At 39.3% G+C, this 21,326-nt stretch overlaps 1 protein-coding gene across 1 annotated transcript in view; it reads left to right on the forward strand.

The window, feature by feature from the left end:
* Window positions 1-21,326, forward strand: part of LOC106637949 (uncharacterized) — a 132,951-nt gene that overhangs the window by 31,383 nt on the left and 80,242 nt on the right. Inside the window, exon 2 of the mRNA XM_089591046.1 lies at window positions 13,888-14,069. Coding sequence (XP_089447172.1) covers window positions 13,943-14,069 — 127 coding nt within the window. The 5' untranslated portion in view covers window positions 13,888-13,942. The remainder of the gene's footprint in view (window positions 1-13,887; window positions 14,070-21,326) is intronic.

Raw genomic sequence — 21,326 nt, forward strand, 5'->3', positions numbered from 1 at the left:
CGGCTATTGGGACATCGACCTTACTATACCAAAATGCATGTACATCCATAAGAAAAAAAAAAAAGAGCCGCACGCGTTCAAGATCAATAGCGAGCTCATCTCCTGTACAGGGCCACGAAAGGTTTGGAAAGTCTTCCCACGAAGGAGCCCTCGAGCCAAACGGAGCAGAAAATGTGACGGCGATTCATTTCTTTTTTCTTGACGCTGGAGCTTGACGGTAAACAATGAAACCGATTTCCTCGGGTAGGGGAGAAAACGGAGTAAAGACGCACCCATCAATAGACACTGCCCAGATGGTACTTTGTACGTATGCTCATACAGAAAAAAAAGGGTTACATCTAGTACAGTCTTTCTGACGAATAAGACACCAAGCACTTACATCGGTACCCTCATGTACATACGAGCCATGAAATATTCATCCGGTCCTCGTGCGATATTGTTTCCGGTACAATACAAGTATACGTACGTGTAGGCACATATACAATGTATAGATCGTTTGTGCAAAGTTATCGATAATATGCGCGTGAGTATCGGTATGTGGTCCAGAGCCGCAAGAATAGAAAGCCAGTCGACGTCCAAGCGACGCGCACGCATCACGAACCAGGAAGGATAGAAGGAACTCGCGAGTGTGACGAGGAAGAGGAGGCTCTGTGACCTGAATCTCTCTCGGTCGCGCGCGGCTGTTCCAAAGCCGTTTTCTCCGCTCGTATGAGTGTAAATGTGCGCACGAGCACGCGCGTGAGTACGGATGAGCACCAAGGAGCCGCATTTTCTCTTGGGCTATTACTGTGGAATAAACGGTGTCGCTGATGCTTTTTGTCTGCTAATGGCTCGAGTGGGTATAGGCGAGCGTCAAATATCAGGGGACCGGTTTCGGGAGTTATTGTATGCAGTAGAAACAGTCGAGTGTGTCGGACGCGTTGATTTCGTCCAAATAAGCTCAATTCAGTCTTCAAAGAAAATAAGTTGAAAAATTTGCATGTACTCTCCTCGTTCACTTCTTCTTGAGAAGCTCAAGCTGCCATATATATCTGTCTCTTCTAACCCACAAAAAAGTTCGACATTTGTAACCCTTACATTTTTTGTTTTTTGCAGGACCTACCCCTTTTTAAGACATCCACCCCGTATTATTAACTTGTTGAGCCTTGTAATTTAATACCCTTGTAAAGTGCTTATACAAAGATGATGGTAATCCAATTACATTGCGCTAGACATTACACTTTGGATTTTTGGTCTTGGGCCGGGGAAGTTGTAAACGATGAATAAATTGGACGACCACCATGTATCATTGACCACATGGATGTGTTATCAGTCTAACTGATTGTACCTGGTCATTTAGATGTGGGTAGTACTAAAACTGACCTTAGAAAGGGTTGACGTTACTCACCGCGACATGCGCCCGTTTGATATTCAGGAAACGTGACCACAGTAATTACAACTCCACCAATACCTAAGCTCTCGCCCGGTTGCGAGGTAGAAACGTCATTTATTTTACCGTCAAAATGGTTTGTCCAACACGTTAGTTCGTGCGTTGAGTCTTGCTGGAGGATTTCGAGGTTTCTGAGATGTCAGATCGATTGCGGCGACTTTGGTGGGAAACTTTGCAACTTTGCAATCGTGGACGTACGATCCGAGGATATCTAATGAAGGATATACACCGGATTTTCGGACCTTTGGGAAACTTTGGGTTTTAAAAGCTTTTAGTAATTTATGGCTGGATAGAAGATAAGGAGTTTCACCTACACCTTACCCTCGATGGTGCAATTTTTAGTTAAAATCACACGGAGCGCCTTTTGCAATTCGTACGGCCAAACGAATAATTGATCGATACAACTGGTTATTCCAGCAATTCCAATGAAATCACGTACCTCTGCCCCTATACAGTGCGTTCCCTTAACAAAGATTCAATGTTGTACAATTAGCATTTTTTTTTAAATTGAAAATTCCATCGTTTGTACGATATAAAGTTCGTTCGTGCCGTGGACGTATACTCATTCGCGAGTCTTCATCAAGTGTACCAGTGCTCTGTTGAACCGTTTTAATAATGTCATCCGGATAAAGAGACGTAGACAGAGAGAGAGGGGGGGGGAGTGCCCAGCAGCAATTATCGATATCACAAAGATGAGGAATTCCCATCGAAATCTCTATATCTGTCACTCCAAGTTCCTCTTATTGCAGCGACAATGGCCCGATAATAGGTCACCGTCATGTATAGGTTGTATTACATGTACATACTGGTTTAACGTACTGACAAGGACAGTTAGATAGTTAAATTCAAAAATGGCTCGACATCATTGGTAGGTACATTATGATGAACGTGAATAATTTAATCCCTTTGTGGATTGTATACTCGTAGAATTGTTACTTTTTAATACTACAGAGGATCCCCCTGATGGGAAAAAATGAAAGCATAAGTTGACTATAATGTATGAGAATTTTAAAACCAACCCAATATGAAGCACTGCTATAGTTTAGTTGCAAGAAGCTGATACATAAAATCTTGCATCCATCACACTGTAGGTGCATGCAGTTTTTGGCATACTTATAAATTGGATAATTTACAATAGCTTGCAAGAAGTGGTAATAATTAAATCTAAATGCTTCGACAAACTCATATCAAGTATTACCCAATGGTAATAACTCAATAAAAGTACGGAACACCCTATGAGCAGTTGAAAAAAAAAAAATAATAATAAAATAAAATGAAATAATATAAAAGATCGAAAAAAGCAGTTTTCGGATACATTGGGTTGCAAGGGCCAGCATGGGTGTGGGGAAAAAAGAAAAAAAGCCATTCGATTGTTTGGAACAACCTTTCAAAGTCTCATCAAGATCAAGCAGATCAACAGACATACCCCAGAAACCCCCTATAGGCCGGGATATCCCTTACCCCAACACCCGGTCCATAAACTTTCTTAAACACACTTTGGACTCCTCCGTATCACCCCTCGTCCGAGCAGGATCCATACATGTATATGACAGCCGGGAGGCCCATCACGTCGTCGTCGTCACCCCCGACGTATAATCAAATAAAAGATGAGCCCCGGTAAAGTTTCCGAGCCCTCCCAGAGCTCCCTCGTTTATCCAGCCACGGTGTATACACGTACATATACGTGGTGCATATACTTGATGTATATTCAGCGTATATCGATATGGTCTATGTGACCGCGCGCCCGAGCTATACTCTGCTTGCCGCAGATAGCCGGCGGGAGTCGTTTTATTTTGACATTATCAGACCACACCGGAGACAGAGACACCAACCCTGTGCGGCTATACTTTACGCAACCCCTGTCATGTGTATTGGATGTGTTTTCACTCGCTCATACATACATACGCACAACGTATATCTTACATTAGGTATTTTCGGCGAAGCGCGTCAGCGAGAAATATATAACATTATATACGTGTGTGTACACCATATAGCGGGGGTGGTGCGGCCCCCACCTCCCCTCCAATCGGTCCTCTGGTGTATGAATAATTTACGAGCGGGTCGTTACCACCCCATCCCCCTCCCCTTTTGCTACTGCAGGTGTAGTACGTAATATACACGCACGGGAATGTATACGGGTGTGCGAGGGGAGGGGGGGACTAGCTATACGCGCGTCGCTCAAACGGCCGCTGTAGGTAATTACACGGCGGTAATCGCATCGGGAGCCGCTTATTATCTCTCGCGCTGGCGGTCCTCCTCCAAACCTACCCCTCGTCCTTGCAGGAGAATTAAGCACAATTTCAAGCGTGAGCGCCTCGCGTTGGCCGATCGGATACCGAAATGGCTTGTGCGGGGGGGATGGTGACGGTCCTGATCGAAAATCTCGTTGATGAGGTTTTAACGTGCACGAGGACGGGTCATGATGCTAGATGGCGTTTTTTTTTTTTTTTTTTTTTAGTTTTTGTTTGCAGATACTTTTCATGGGGTGTCTGAACGTGGATTGTCTAAGGGGTATACATGATCATTGGAGGTTGTTGAATTAATATATATTTTTTCAAGACAATTAATACGTTGGACGCTCTTTGTTCAATCTATGCAATCTATACACACTATCCAAAGATAAAAATTTTGCTGACAGCTTTTCTCGAGTCGTCATAAATGAGCTGAATCCTCGCAATCTTGGATAACTTTTAATTAAAATGTAACGGAAAATTTGATTAATTTAAATGGAACAAATGGTGCTCTAAAGTTTTTAAATAAAATAATATTCGTTGCGTGGAATTGTATTTCGTATTAAGTCTGATTAAAAAGAGATTTTTACTTTAAACAATCATAAATTAAACCTCGCGATCTGTCCGAACCAATTGCATAATGAATAAAAAGTCTTTGATAGTGTAACAACCACGTATTTAAAAAAAAAAAAGAGTACGTTAAAGTTGAAAATACTACATAGATGTATGGACTTGTCAATTATTCATGTTTATTACTTTAAGACATCATTAGCCAATTGTTTCATAGTAGTTTTTTTTCGTAAATAAAGCAAATAAAAGCAGACAATGGAATCCTCCGTATTAAAGAATTTAAATCCATCAACCATGTTTTCTTTGAATAAAACGGTTGGTTAAAAATGAATGATTTTTCACGCACTCCATTTAATTTCGAAAAGACTCGTTAATCTTCTCTCTTAAAATTAACAGTGCCCTGCGAGTTGACGTTGAGGAAAAAAAAAAAAAAAAAAAAAAAAAAGAAAAAGAAATTTAATCTCGTTAATTCGTGCTGTTTATTTTGTCCCAACGAAACTCATTAAAAAGACATAGCTCGTGCACAAGCATAAAAACTTAATGACCCCGCGTAAAACCCTTCCGTAAGTTTAGGTACGTACAAACATGCCAACAAGATAAATTCAAAATGGTAATTGCATTATCCAACCTCGCATCTTTATACATATTTTCTCGTGCAATGGGACATCGTTGGATACACAACTTTATGCGTAATTGATGAGTACACGAAGAATTCCACCATTTGAAGTCTCTGTGAAATTCCAAAAGTAATTTCAACACTTCCGAGATACTTGAACTACTATAATGTAGTCATCAGTATAATTTCAAGCACAACTTCTGGCAACTTTGCAACTATTTTTCCCCTGTCTTCAGAAATTGTGTTGCGATTACATTGTGAGAAATTAAGTACTGATAAAATGTCCACTTAAAAGTTTATCCATCGACAGCTTTATATAATATACTCATTATTTTTCATATCTACAGACTGTTTTGTACCTTTCTTTGTGGAGAATTAAAATTTATATTTTTTCGTGTGCTTCAGTACAATAACATCAAGAGCCACCCCGTTGATTTATAAAAACATCAATTTCAAGCAGGTCCTTCTCACCCTCAGTCTTACCACCGACGGCTCGATCTATTCAATTTCTCCGTAAAACTGATACCACTTGTACAACCCAATTTACAACTTCGACAGTACCCATTACATGCACGCAGTATTTTACTATCCATCAACTAAAGTGACCGTATATCTTTTCCGTAATTGAAATTATACCACTTACATTATCAACCTCGCAGTCTGACCATCATATATACGTACAATAATCTGTCTTGAAGAGTGGGGTAATTTGACGAAATCTTTGGAAAACGTTTCCACATCCATCCGATCTATTTTGACGCTTGGGTGGAATATAGTCATGACGAATTCTCCGCCCTACGTGCACTTCAAACGCCTTTTTTTTTTCACGTGCACGCACGTGTGCGTCCACTCGAGCGCGGTCCGTTCGATTTGGCTCGATTAAAAGTCCATTGCACGCAACATACGCGGCGCGTTTGACCGACGATGGTCGGGCAAAAACAAAAGCTGACGCCTCCTCTATATTTAATCTACCAGCAACATCGGCGGGTGTATGCGTGCATATGCGCACCAGTCAAGCGCGACTGATTGAATCAAAGTGACTGAGAGAGAGAGAGGGAGGGAGAACAAGGGGTTGGAGTGCACGTCGGGAGCTAGTTTAATCTCGTTGCAAGAGGGTACGTGTGTCTATTTCGAGGTACACAGGGCACCCGTGTGTGTAGCTACTCGTGAATATACTCACATGCATACACATATGCGCGGTAATTGAATCATCTGTACGATGTAGTTGGGACTGAGGCCATGGATATGCGGAACAGAGCTGCGGAGAATTTTCAGAGGAAGGCATCTATCTGCTTCTAATATGCAGTAGTAGCGTGTGTTTCGCGAGCTACGCGATCCATGTCGGGTCGCAAACTTGTGGTGGTACCTGTTGCGGTAAATTTGATACGCGAGAGGTTGCGGTGGAGTAGGGAATATGCACTAATAAAAAATTTTGCTGTCAGATATTGGACATCGGTTACGTACAAAGATATGGTAATCCAGTTTTGCGTATGGTCATTTAGGTTTAGTTTTTCAAAGTAGTAACAAGAAAATTGGGGAACGATTAAAAATAGAGATACTCTGGATCTTTAATAGAAAAAAATCACAATTACTTCATAGTTTCATTAAAAAAAAAAATAATAATAAAATAAAACGAAACAAAAACTCTTTCACCTTGATCACTCCTTTACGTAAAATATTACGGTGAATCTCAATCCAAGGATCGAATTTTCCCATCACGTCAGGGTTAACTCATAATCTTAAAAAAGCGTCAAAGAAACTTCAAAACTCAATTATGTTAGGCCAAGAATCAATCAAACTTAAAAAACTTAAAAAACTGTTTTTGTAACCATTCCATTTCTAAATTTCCCTACCTGATCTTCACAAAATGCAGTAAAGAAGATGTTTATATACATTGAAACCCCGCCGCCCCAGAAGATAGACTAAAATATTTTCGTTTTTTTAATTCCATAATCGAATCGAATACATCTAAATCTCGTTACATTAAACCTTTATGCCCCAAAAACTACAACCTTCTAATTTTATACGCCTAAAATGCTATATTTGTTACTCGTTTTGACCAAATAACCTCAAAGTTTAATGAGGTTATTTTTTATTTTTTTTTTCACTTTAAAATGACTTACACTCGCCTGCCTATATCCCTACGTTCCCACATACTATAAGGATCATTGATGTAGCCGTATCGGACTTTTGTATCTTTTGGAGTGCTTGGATGAACGTAAGTCCTTTAATTTTAAATTACTCATTGTCGCTTCAGACTTAGTGAGGACCAGAGTGGCTATTACACTTCTGAGGTCACATGATGAGGACGCATACCTTTTTTTCATCTAGACTTGCTGCTGATGGTACTGGAGTTCTAGCTTCCTGAATATCTTGTTAAAACAAAGGTTTTAAAAGCGCATTAGTTTCGTAGTTAGGGAGTTTTAAGGCGAGGGGGTAATAACCATCGAAATCGAAAGTTTGGAGTTTCAGGATTAAAATGTGTACAAGCATCTTCCTTACAGAGTTTCAAGATTCTTGGGTTGGGGCTTTTTGCAGTTATGGAGTTTGTGTATTCTTGAGATTTAAAGTTTGTAAAGATATCAAGTACATTTTAATCCTTATTTTGTAGAGCTGTATTACTTATCTTCTTACAAATCAAGTAAAAAATAACAAGAGAAAAGTATTAAAAAATAAATTACCTTGACAATGAAGGTAAAGATATGAAAAACAAAGTAAGAATTAGTTTCTGGAATCAGAATTCCTAATGGAACGAATAATGTTTTTCCGAATTCTAACCTAAAAATAGCAACTTTGCTGCTTGATTTTGGGTTCTCAGGCGAAAAAATAGAGTATCATTGTATTAAGACTCATGATATCTTTTCGAGAATAAGTTGCTTATTAATTCTCTTGTGTTGATTCCTTTCCTCTATTATTAATATCATTTTCTTTAACTTTACTCACATTCTTGGGATCCTTCTGTCTGTCAGTTTTCGTTGTTCTTCGTTGATCCCATTTTCCACTCGATGCATTTCCTGTTTTTATTCCCACGAGTTCTTTTAAGTATGCGATCCAGAAAACAGCAGACGCTTTTCCCGACCAAACAGAACACTACTCGAAAGTAAATTCGAGCACCCTTGCTCGGAATCGAACCCTCGATTCTCCGTTGGACTCCCCGTAGCCAACGGAACTATCAGCCCTTCCAAGTAATTGCTGGCTCACGAAAAGTTAAAAGATAAACCCCAGCTGGTAGCACATACGTTTAAGAAAGAAAACTCGTGTGAAAGTTCGAGGGTGCACGTGTAAGTATTTTTTTCCAAGTTCCCGCTAATCTAGATCAGCTCGAGGGTCTCGCTCGTTCAGGTGCCCCTCTGGCGAAGGAACTTTCTTTGTGTACACAAAGTTCAAGACTGCTTGACTCGACTGCTCGAAGATCTGATTAGCCGTTTGACTCGGAATTCGCCAAACTTTTTGGGATGACTCGGCAGCCTCGCCGAACGAACTTAATTACACCACGCCAAGTCTGCGAGTGTAAAGCTGATGAGTGACAAGGTGGGGGCGACAGGAAGGGAGGACTGTATGTATTTCTTTTAGTCACGGGCTTCTGTATACATATGCGCATTGGATCATTCCCCTCCGTTTTTCTTTCTGTTGGTAATCAATCTTCGCACGTGACCCTGTAAACTATTTAAAGTCGCGAAGTTAACGCAAAAGGGGTGGTATGGAGGGGACAATCAACGCTATCGTACGAAATTGCTGATAAGCAAAACTCCATACGTAACAGTCAATGTCCAAAACTTGAATTAAATAAAATTCTTTTATCTTGGTAAATCTGGAATAGGTTGAATGTTCAGATTGTATCAATATTTCTAATCGATTAACTTCCATTACATCACCATTGTCGTTTCTATATCCGTAGAAATTGTAGTGAAAATTTGAAATCACCAAAGTCGGCTGTAAACTATTCCACATTTAATAAAATCCTGATACACGTTAATGTTACATTTATTTGAAGTGACGTATTTAAAGCGATTTCATTTCAGCTCATCTTTCATTATGCGTGTCGTTTCGAAAGGTGTGATTCCAGGTGTAACAGTATTGAAAGTGTTAAAACTTGAGTCAAAGAAAAAAATAATAAACGAGCCAACGTACTGTAGCGCAGAGCTAAACATCATGAGCAGTATTCTTTTTAGAAAATGGCATAGGCATATATTATACATACATGTCAGCATCGTTGGCTTCTCTTTGCACACGTGCAATGCATGATGGAACGCATTACCTTGGATATTCTACTCTCGATGAGTGCGCCGAGGGAATTTTAATGCCAGCATTAGTATACACGCAGAAATTCTTGACTCGAATTGACTGTTGAACGATCGAACTCTCTGGATCGGAATTTATCGTGTGTATTTATTTTATTTTATTTTTCATGTGAACGAAGACGCAATTTATTTAAATTGGAAGAGAAAGGTTCGAGAATTGAATGGGAAAAAACGAAATGAGCAGGGTTTTTCGGAAATAACGGGATGTCGGGGCGCACCGTATATCCGGTGCTTTATTGAATGCAATAAAAACAGTTGCAATCGGGTTATCCATCACATGGACAGCTGCTATACAGGTGGGATAGCAGTGCGAGGTGGAATCGAAATTTTAAATTGATCCTTGATACTGTGTGGTATGTTTATTCTTTGTTCGATACGGAGATGGTTCGGTTACAGGATAAATGGATGGATAAGCAAATGAAAGAATGGAATTGATTGCATGAAATTTTTTTCAAATTAATTCCGTTTTTGTCCGCGAAGAATGTGCACTGACGATATGCGTAGCTTTCGAAAATGTATGAGGTTTCTCTTCGGTGAAACTTTGGCACGCTACGCGTGTCGGGTGAAAAATTCTCGACAGACCAAACATTTAGTTCAGTTGAAGACGATCATTTTGTTATTTTACACTTTTCTTTCGTAAGTAAATCGAGCACCCTATCGATGGAATCGTATTTGACTTGCTGTTGCACCGAAAATTACTGGTGAAATATTTAAAAAAAATCTGAAAATGCTCCTTCAAATATTTTGTTTCTCGAATATTTAATTGAAGGCCAGAAACTTTATTGTTCATCCAGAAAATGTTCCAACCCTCACTTGGATACTTTAAAAGGAATACATTTTATGAACAAAATATTGAACAATCTGATCTTCCCAATTCCAGATACATTTATTGTGTATAAAATCTATGAGTAATATTGAGAACATGTGTCGTTCTGCACGGGCTTGAACAGTAAACGATACTCTTATACTTAGATGCATTTATGATATAGAGGCCCATGAATTATTTGATCATGTTTTGAACAATAAATAATCTATTTAGAATCACTTAAGCTTTATTATTTAAATTTTTTCTTCACGTGGTAGTCCTATTTACGTATTTTTCCTTGGAAATAAACACAGAAAACAACTCTTTGTAGAAGTTCGTGTTGCAATATCCAACACAATTTGTCGCTGTGTAGATTTAAGAAGCTCTAGGTAATTCCTAATAGTTTAATCAAATGTGTTATCTGACTTATAAATATGACTTTGTTCGTTGTCTGAATGATTTTGTGTCGCTTCGCAAGTCTGACCAGAAATCGAGTTCTTCTACTGCGATGCACAATAGACATACTTCACAGAAACTCTTGAAGACTAAATTACTTACTACAAAATTTTGTGGTCAACATCTGTACAATTCACATTTAAAAACAGTAAAACAAAAATCAAGCAAAGTCACTTAAGATTGTTTATTCGTGTCACCAGGTAGGAATTATTTTATCGTTAAATTTCAATCTTACGCCGGTTATTCCTCATCAATATCAAAACAAAAGCTAGTAGCACGTAAAATCAATACTCCCATATTTCACGAAATAAAAGTGTTATGCCCTATAATTTTCTAGCAAACTCCGTTCTCACGCTTCGAGTGGCTCGACATTATCAACGCACCTTCGAGAGCCATCAACCAGGATAACAACGCGTCCATGGCTCGCAATTTTTCCCTCCACATCTTTCGCGCGTATGGTCGTAAAAAAAACATACCGAAGATTTCCTGGAAGACTCACGTTTTATACATACAGTATAGGTATATACACCCACACCCGTGCACGTGCCATCTCGATGCGCGGCAGTTACGGCATGAAATAACGTCCCGCTCGTAAAAAGGTGGAGCAAAAGCATCGCACATATAAGGGTCGTGTAGGTAGGGGTGGAGGTAAAGGGCTTTGAAGAAAGTGTACGTATATGTAGATGATACTCGACGTAATCTGGGTATATTCCCCCTTTCCCTCCCTGATATAACTTGGCGCAGCTTCACGTGTACACCTTTATTGGATCCTGCCTACTGTTGAAGTACTGAAGTTTCTAGTCCAGATACAATAAACTGTCCATGGAAAAAAGAAAATTAAAGTAATTTTGTACATTTAAACATATCGTGTCATCTCGAAAAATGTTTCCACTTTCAAAGGTTTCATTTCAAAATAATTTTTTTTTTTGGTAGGAGGGGGGGCTGTCGGGACACGTCACCGTGAACCATTAGAACGACTACGCTGCACAGACAAAATTATCCATCCACCGACGTGCTCCTCGTTAATCTCCAAGTATCACGAGAGCCAAGGCGTAGAGTGTATCCAGAAGCTCCTGCGTCTCTGGGAAGCCTTACTCGTGCAGTCTGGCAAAGACGGGGGGTGGGGGGAGCGAGAAAAGCAAGGTTCACGAACCGCTATGCGCGATATGTATTTTTAAAATGGGGGGAGGGGGTAGAAGTGGCGTTTAAAAAATCACAAAGACGAAGACGTTGCACTCGGACGCCAGAGCGGAGAGGCAGGGAAAAAGAAAGCAGGTGAATGGGGGTGGGGGGGGGGACGAAGCCAGAAGAATGCAGCGAGATGAGCGCGCGCCGAGAGTTTAGTTAAAAAAAAAGAGTCAAGTGTCTCCCGCAGTCGGGTGCTTCTACTCCTATGTATATACTCCCTCGGAAAATGAGAGACGAAGGAGATTATACGCGGAATATAAAGAGAATGAAGGAGGAGGAGGAGGAGAAAGAAGCTTGGGACGGAGAGGGGAGCGTATTATAATATATACATCACGTGGGTAGAAGGCAGGGAGCGATTCTCGGACTATATATAAAATATGCGCCGAGCAGCTCGTTTGCGTGTATAACGTTGTTAACCAGAGCGTTTATACACCCTACCCGTGTTCTTCGAGCAGATGTATAGTTGTGGAACGGCAAATGTGGGCGACAATAAAGGCGGACGTTAGAATAATCTCAGGAGGGAATCTGCGGTGTAGATGAGAGCAAGAAGAAAAAAAAAGAGCGCGGTCGGTCCGTTTTTTATTGTACCTGTGCATAATTGTCTCATTTACACGCGGAAAGATGCGAAAATACACAGCGCCATCCCCTAGGAAGAAGAGATAAGAACAAAATGGTGAGGAAAAGGAGGGAGAGGGTCAAAAAGGCGATAAAGTGGTAGTTCGGGGAGAAGTCTTGTCTCATGAATAACGCGGCAAAGATAAAGGGGGGGGGAGGCCGTGGGGAGTGGCAGAGAGGTGGGTAGCAGTAGCAGGTAGTTTTGGAGGGCGGCACGACTGCATTAGAATATTTGTCCGTAGATGCTGGAGTACGAGACGGATAAGTGCAGCGCGCACCCTTTCACCTCCCCTTCCCCCCTAACTCCCCCATTGTTATTCATCCTCTTAGGGCGCTCGTTCGCTGACTCCCATCCCATTCGCTACACCTAACCTATACCATCGCTACAGTAGTACACTCGCGTATACATAGATAGAGCTACAAATTCCAGTAGAGGAGCAAGAGGAGGGTAGGGGGTGATTTTACGTGTATGTATGTATAAAAGAGAGTGGTAGCGTAGTTAGCTGTACTCCACCAAAACTTACATGGAACGGAACGTTTTCGTTGCTCTCGAGACTTACTCTGCCTCCCTCTCACTCCCCGAGTTCTAAATGTAGACGCAGACGAGGCGGTGATAAGGGTGGGAAAAGTGATGATCGGGGGTGGGAGAGGGTGTGCTGTCGGCTGCGTGGAGCTCCAGGAAAATGGAATTAGTTCCTTTTTGCGCTCGCGCGTAAAGACGACGGGGCTTTCTCACTGTTTCTGTACGTGCGTGTGAGGTGCCTTTAATATTTCAAGCGTGAAAGGTGAAGGGACTTGTTTGGGAAGGGACGCTTTCCTTTTATCTAAGAAGGAGAAGCAGAGGCGTATGGAAGAAAATAGGGAGCGATGGGTCGACGACAAAGCTTGCCGACTCTGTGTTTATATATTGCCAGTGCAGCTACTTTCGGGTTCGATATATACCTATCAGGGACGTCGCAAAGAAGGAAATTTTAAAGATTACCCTCACCTCCAAGTTGAGCTATGGTAACGAACTAAAAATTTTCCCATTTCTGTACACAACTTTACATCAATTCTGGCTGCCCCCCTCATATCTATACCTCCTTTAACCTGGCCTTATCTATATTTATAACGTACGTACATGTATATACAAAAAAAAAACGAGGCAGCCTACTCGTCCGCTTTTTTTCGCCGCACCCTTTGACGCCCCCCTCGTTGGGCGCTGCTTTCTTTTAGTAGAAACTAGACGACGTTAGCTACTATTTGGCCTCCTCTCTTCCTATACATGTATACCGTTTCCCTCAGTTTTATCTCACCACTGGTCTTTGAATAGGTGCACAGCCCCACCCTCGCCGTGACTCTGAAGCGAAATTGAAGGCGAATGAGTTTCTCCTCTTGTTTGGGCTTGTTAAAGGCTTTTCCGCAGCGCTTGGGGTCATACTGCCGTTCGGCGGAACGTAATTTTCTTCTTTTTTCGGGAAACGGGAGGAGCTAACTCTCCTTCCAACTCTCTCTCCAACGGGAGTCTCTCGCAGCGGAGGTTAGTGGCATGGCTATTCGGGTCGGGGTATAATGAAAGGGAGGAGCTCGAGGGGGCAATCAAGCGAGTAAGGATGATGGCATCCGTTCCCCTTTTTTTTTGCTTTCGTCGATTTTTTATGGTTTTTTTTTCATTGTTTTCTTGTCTGCCCCACCAGGTGAACGAGTCATTCGGAGAGGACGGGCCAAAAAAGGCCACTTGATGTGTTGAAGATGCACCGAGTGCCGAGCAACGGTGGGCCTACCTGCTCCGTTGTATGGGTAACGGTGGGCATCTTGCTCGTCCTACTGTCGGCGTCGTTACCGTCGTCGGCTCTCTCGTTGGCACCTGATGCAGCCAGTAAGTGATTGATCTTTTATGTCATGATCGTATATTTTTTTCCATTATCAGATACAACTTTTTTTAGTTGACAAGAGTACACCTAATTATTTCGTGTTTTTTTTTTTTTAACCCGATACGAGAATTCTGTCCCTTTAGTTGAATTTGAAATATGTTATTATCGAAGAAAAAAATAATTTCTAGCTTTAAACTGCTGAACTGTAAGAAAAAGAAAATGAATTTTCCCGAACAATTGTGTATACGAATTTACATTTGGAGTAACCATGTATGCACAGTTGTGAAAAAGCAGTACGTTTGGAAAAATAGAATTTTCGTTTAACAAAAAATATACAATTAAACAAGGTAAAATTCTTTATCCATGTTTAGCTGTAAAAAAAATAGCTCTTTATTTTAAATTTCTAAATATTACCCTGTTATGTATATGTCTTTAAAAATTAAAGGAAATCTTAAATAAAACAAAAAAATTTTGTTCATTTTAACAGTGAATACTAATTTTTTTGCATTACAATCGACAGCTTACATTTGACAACAAAGTTATGGGCACAAAGGCTGTAACATTTTTTTTGATAAATTTGTAATTGGAAATCGCATTGATATTTTTATTCTTCGAAATGATGAAAGAACATAAAAAATATCTCAAAAAACACAATTTTCAGCTTCAAATGCAAGGGCTCATTTTTTAACACTCGATCGCGCCCGAAAACGAAGGTACAAGCTCATGTTGTGTCCCTCGTTTTTTATCTTCGTGGACTTTTTGCTCGCTATCATCGACGTTTTATTTATGCATTTTGCCATGAATATTCATCGAAAGTTTTAAATCGAGATTTTCCCGCTTGGCTCGGCAAATACGCATGAATATTGATGAGTCTCGGAATTATTGCCAGCAATCGTTGAAACAACTTACGAACTGTGCAAAAGCTCTTTTTGCAAAGTCTAGTACTGCATTCGAACCACATGAAAGGCAACAACTTCGCGATCTTTGAAACGAAAAGTCCTTGTGGGGAAAAAAAAAGGTGTAAGTACGATCATCGAGTATACATTTGCAATGGAGCTCGCAGCGTCGTATGAAAAAAGCGCGGCAAAGCATCAGGTACAAATCGAACGTCAAGCGCAAAACGCAAACGACGCGTTTATTTTTTTCCCCGCCTGCTTGACAAAAGTCAACCTCGCCAAAGCCCTCCCATACTTTTATCCATTGGTTGTACATCGGTATGAATGTGTACGCGGTAAAGCTGTGCTATCAGCTTTGCCATTCTTTACACGCGTCTCCCGACGACGACGACGTACGAATAAACAAACGGGATAAAATGAAAACCAACAAGCAAAACTCGTCAAAGCGAATCCTTTGTACATTTGTACAGTGTGTTTGTGCGTTTATGTGTGTGTGTGCTTGTACGCGCGTGGAAAGAAAAGCGTGCAGTTATGCCGAGATTTGACGGTATTTTCATACGTCCACAAGTGATTTAAGAACAAAAAAAAAAAAATGTTACTCGTAATGTGGTAAAAAAATTATTATTTTTTAACTCTTTACTGTTTTATGTGCGCTCTCTTCGAAATCAATGTAACACGCTTTCAAGCAATTAATGCGTTGTATAATGATTTGATACGGCAGGGAAATTAAAAGGAGCAAAGCATTTTTAATATATGTAGTAACATTTTATTTACGAAGTAATTTCTAAGGAGATAATTACGAAGCCTTTTCACTTTTCAACTGTAGGCTTATAGAGGTGGAATAAGAGTGGCAAAGACACCGTAATAGCCTACTAACTGAATTTGGATGAGTTGATAAAAAGGTATTAAATACTATTGGGTACTTTGAGCATACAAGGAGTTAATTCTAAAAAGAAAAATAGTAAGATGTCATGAATACCATTGAGATACCAGTTTTTGAGTAAATCAAAGCCAAAGTTGCGTCATTCATCATGGCTCTTACCAGCAAAATGATAAATTTATCTATAAATCTTTCGTATCTCAATTTTCAATAGAACGAGCTTTATAAGAGAAAAAGAAAAAAAGGTTGAATAAAGCTTACCTACTTGAGAAACTAGCAATGTCAAAAGAAACAAATCCTACCATTAGGAGATAATTATTACATTAAATTTTCTACTGTCGCAATTCCGGCTTTCACTGTGGAAAATTAGATATCTGCAAGTATATTAGTTAATTATTTCAAAACATATTTGTGACGTTTCTTCGAGCAAGTACCGGGGAGTTGAACACAAAAATAAATTTTTAAAAGGCCCAATTCAGTTATTTGGAGTAATTTGAAAGCTCTCGATCCGCTCTTTGTTAAACGTGTTTGTAATCTTTAATCGGTTACTGCTTAAACAATTTTAAACTGTACATTACCTCTGCGTACACACACATTTATTTCTTGAATTCCCGCGTGTCATAAATATTCATAAAAAAATCGCTCTAGACATTGGAAAAACAAACAAACAAACAAACAAAGAAACACAGGATAGAGGAGTAACGGCCAGACAAAAGAAAATGTGAATAACGAAAAAATCTCATAACCCGCTCGCAACACGCGACCGGTTATTTATTGGCGAAATGTAGATGTCTCCTCGACTGTTTCTACAGCTATGTATACGTATGCACGTATATGCAGCTGCGGGAAATGAAAGTGTAACTTATGTAAATTATATTTTATTGGTAGAGAGCAGTGCCGCTGTAGTGAAATTGTGATGGTGCTGCTTCTCACGAAACGTGTAAGTATATAGCATGTAAACATGCTTCTATTGTACAGAAAACTCATTAAATGGTTCCCAGTCTCTCTACCCGTCGCGAAAGTACCTATGTATTGGTTCACGTGTACGTATACGTGATGGGAATCTGGTGCACGTAACTATTCGGCTGTAAATAATGTCCCCTTTTTGAGATACTTGCATCCAACACCTGTGTTTATGCTGTATACGTTGTACCCAAAGAGAAGACCACTTTGCCGTTTTTCGTCGTGTGTTGCATAGTAATGTTATCTAACAGGAAAATCGGACGGAAATTAGTTGGAACGTGGGTTGTACCTGGAGGGGGGTATCAGAAGCACGTGCGTGGAATGAGACGAGCGAATTTTGTAGGAAAAGATAAATAAAACATACAGGCATGGGTATGACCCCAGCTTTTTTCCTTTATTTTCGTACATCTTTTTGCTCCTCCGCAATTTCGACGGGATGTGACCGAAGAAATTCCTTCTATTTTATTTCACCCACTGCAGCACATACTCCCTACTTTTTGACCCCCCCTGGCCTCTCCACAGCCTTACTCTTTCGTTTTGTGCTCCATTTTTTTTCAAACCGGTACTTCTAGAGAAAAAGGGGAATCCCACGGGGTTAATACTTAAATACCACCGAGCGTGTACCCTCGTCCATGCTCGGACGGGCGTGTATAAAATAAAAGTTGCAAGCACCGTTTGCACATGTATAATGGATTTACGAGCGATTTACATGAAAGAAGAATGTTGGCTCTCAACCCTCCTCAACCCCTTGTCCGTATGCAACACGAGTTTTGCGCGGGAAAAAAGGAGCTCGCAATTTTCCCGTTTCGTTGAAAAAAATACCCTATCAGGGGAGTTTCATCTTCCATGTGTTCTCCCCGAGCTCTTTCTTTTTTTTTTTTTCACTCAATATATAATTTAAAGGTGAAATTGTAGGGCCATTACGGCGAATAAAGTTTAACGGCACACCGGAAGATCTAATCGTATGGTTGTACGTTTATACACCTACACGTTCTTTGGTGCACATTATGTTTCCTGCGCTCTGTACAGCAGTGCGCGTTTAAGCGTCGAGTTTTACACGAGATAAGAAAATTGTTACCCTTGCCGTTCATGTGGTGCTTTTATTTTCTTTGTGTTGTTAAAATATCACGGAAGTTTGCGTTTTCACTTTACTTTTGTTTCGTGCCCTGTTGTGTTTCGTATTTGATGGCAAAAGTTTGCGTGATGATTCATTTGTGTTTTACGTAATGGGTTTTGTTCGTTTATTGTCACTCCAAACATATTTGCATGATTGTTTTCGTGTAATCAATTTGTTAATTAGATTGCTCGTGCACTATTTTTACCAGAAAATATGGCTTTGACATTTTATGAGAACTGCTGGGTTTGTGCATGATTATGTGGATGCACGTTTTTCGTTAAAAGAAGTAATACAATGTTTTTACACTTGATTGTTACCTACGAACATTCGCATCAAATTTGACCATTTTTGAAATTTTTATCGTCCCAATGCTATAAATAAAGCATATTGTTGCGTAGGATTCCATGATATCGTACGTGACAATATTAATGATATGTTTTTTTTTTTTGACATAAATGGTTATTTTGTGAGATAAAACTAATTTTCCTTTTTATTTAGCAAGTGCACATTCAGAAGAGACAGGCTTGAAATACACATGAGGTTGGGAAATTACAACTTTCCGATCGTAGATGAGGTGTCTTACTATGATTGTCTGTTTCTACTTAATTTTTCAGACGGTTGACTCTACAAATAGATTTTAACTGCAAAGTTGGAAACAATATAAAATTAATTTTTTGGCATTATTTAATTAATAATTATCGTTTTTTTTTATAATTTCTTTAACCAACATAATTCAGATAATATTAAAACGAGTTTCTTAAACTTTTTATAGAGAATTGCTATTTTTTTGAACAAACGAACAAAGGTAACGTAATTTATCGGAACAATTTAAAATATGACGAGCTTAGTTACAAGCAAATGTTTGAGAACATAGATTTCATGTATCATGTGACGTTATTCACTGTAGTATAGATTGACAAATATTGTTGCGAAAAGTTACTAAATTATTTTTACAAAACAGTTGGTAGAATCAAAAAGTGCCATATGTACGTTTATAATTCATAGGGTGTCCGTTATTTCCGATTTTTAGATCATCTACTCTTTGAAGTTTTTTTGTTACATCGAAAACTAAAATCCATACCCTCATGACGTAAAAAGTTTGGATTTATCATGTGTCACCAGACGAAACATGATTTTCCTTTCAAGGTAATTTATCACCCACCACTTTTTAAATTCGGTTTCCTTGAAAAAAATGTACTCATGTTATAGACTAAATTTTTTTTTTTCGGAATAGATTATAAAAAAATATTCCTACCACATTGGTTTATGAGATAATAAAGTTGCAAGTTTTTAATTTTAACACACAGGTTACAATAGAACTTTTCGAATACAGGCAAAAAGAGCTACTTAAATAACTAAGAAAATTCTGAGAAATATACCGTTAAAAAATTTACAATTCATACTGTTTTATACAATTGTTAAACTGTTGAGTCACCAGTGTAAATACAAAGTAGTGAATCATTTAACAATTGTCATGTAACTTGTCTGCTGCATATAGCCATATGCAAGTGTGTGTATAGCAAATCTGCAAATGTATGACGAGCTGATCGACACTGTTGCCATATTTCAGCAGAACGTAATAATAAGCCTTTTTTACATTTAAACGTTATGCGTATATTGAATGCACTAACAGATGATGCATTGTAGATACGTATAGCATGGTTTTTGAATTTCTTAAGTATGTTTTATTTTTTTAACCCTTAAATTTTTTTTCACTTTAAAACAATCAAACCTTCATTATATTTTACTTGAACTTGGTGCACAATTTTTTTCAGCTCAAAAAGAGTATGTGAAAAAAAATTGAATTTCGTCTTTGAAGCCTCCAAGAGAAAATAAATTCCCGAAATGTCAAATTTTTTCGACTTCGATATTTTTTACTGAAAAAAATTATGAATCAAGGTCAAGCAATTTATAGTAAAGTTAGGTATTAAACAAAAAAAACAAAAATAAATAAATAAAAGTTTTTGAAAAAATTAAACAACGTTAAACAGTTCAAAATCTCATGGTATTTCAACTGGAAGCTATCTTGTGTGTGGTGTGGCACATGTTAAGTCTAATATTTTTAGATTTTCAGGGACACAGATTTTATTTTTGGGATGTAACAAAGGGATTTCAAAGCGTATATGATCGGAAATAATCCTACGGGCTGGGTATATATTAATGTACATTTACGGTAAGTTTTAAATCGTTTTTTTCGTGTCCCCAAATTATAGAAATAACAAGTACCGTTAAAAAAATTATTTGCAAATTTTTTTCACCCGAAAACATTTTTAAGAAAAAACTAAAATACACATACGCTCTTATTTATTATTTATAATACTTGGTACAGTTTGTTCAAACTCAAGCAAAAAACAAAGAACAGTACAACAAATCTACGATAACTCTTGGAACTACAAATCTTGAAACCGATAGCCGAATAACATTTCGTATCTCTAAATGCAACAACTACTTTTTCACGGACAGTTTGTATTCACGATTACAAAAAAAACACCCTTTAAAATGAGCATGTATTATTTTGCCACAGGGGAAACAAAAATTTACAAATATTCATGCGACTCCCTGGAAAAAAACTTCTCCCTCGCAAAAAAGTCCCACCCCCAACGGCGAAATCCTCACCACCTCGGAGTACCAAAAAATATACAACCAACTCGTTGAAAGCTCCAACTTCTTCGGCGCGTCTTCCGAAGTGTAAAATGAAAATCAAGCCCTCATTTGGTTCTCAACGGCAATTCGAGCGGCACCGGAAACTCGAAAAAGACACGCGCCCCAAGAAGACGACAAATAGGTACAAACCGAGAATTCCAACTCTCATCCTCTTCTGATACACATTTTCTTTTTCCTCCCCCTACTCCTCCTCCACTGCTCTGAAATCTGCGAATTTTCGTGGCTGCATCCGCCGTCTCTTCTTTTCCTTCACGGGTGCATGGAGTGCCGAGTGACTGTATTTCGAAGAGAGATCGAAGAAAAAAATCTCAGCGTGCACGGCTCGTACACGCCATAAATAATAAACGTCCACGCCTTCGAGACTCCGGTGTGTACAGTATGTATGTACGTGTACTCTCGGCAAATCACGGGAATTCCACGCGAGCTTTTCGCCAACGTTTCAGCAGTGAAAGGGGAGTGTTTTGAAATAGGGACAGGGGGGCTTACGCTCCGACAGCCCCGAGTGGAATGAATGGCTTGGTTGCCGTGTATATTGTACATGTACTGTATAAGCCGCGCACATGCGAAGCCGCGCGCGTTTCGCTTAACTCTCTTATTGCGAAATTTATGCTGGGGCGCGATGCGTCGATCGTCGCGAGTGATATGATTTTGGAACTCGTTGTCGCGTGGAATTACACTTGGGGGGAAAGTTGGGAATAGGACTACGTGGTGGTGGTGGTTGCGGAAAATAATAATTTTCTCG

Source organism: Copidosoma floridanum, unplaced genomic scaffold, assembly GCF_036245765.1.
Source record: "Copidosoma floridanum isolate Cflo_tuat_1 unplaced genomic scaffold, Cflo_Japanese_pri ptg000013l, whole genome shotgun sequence".
Classification (NCBI taxonomy): domain Eukaryota; kingdom Metazoa; phylum Arthropoda; class Insecta; order Hymenoptera; family Encyrtidae; genus Copidosoma; species Copidosoma floridanum.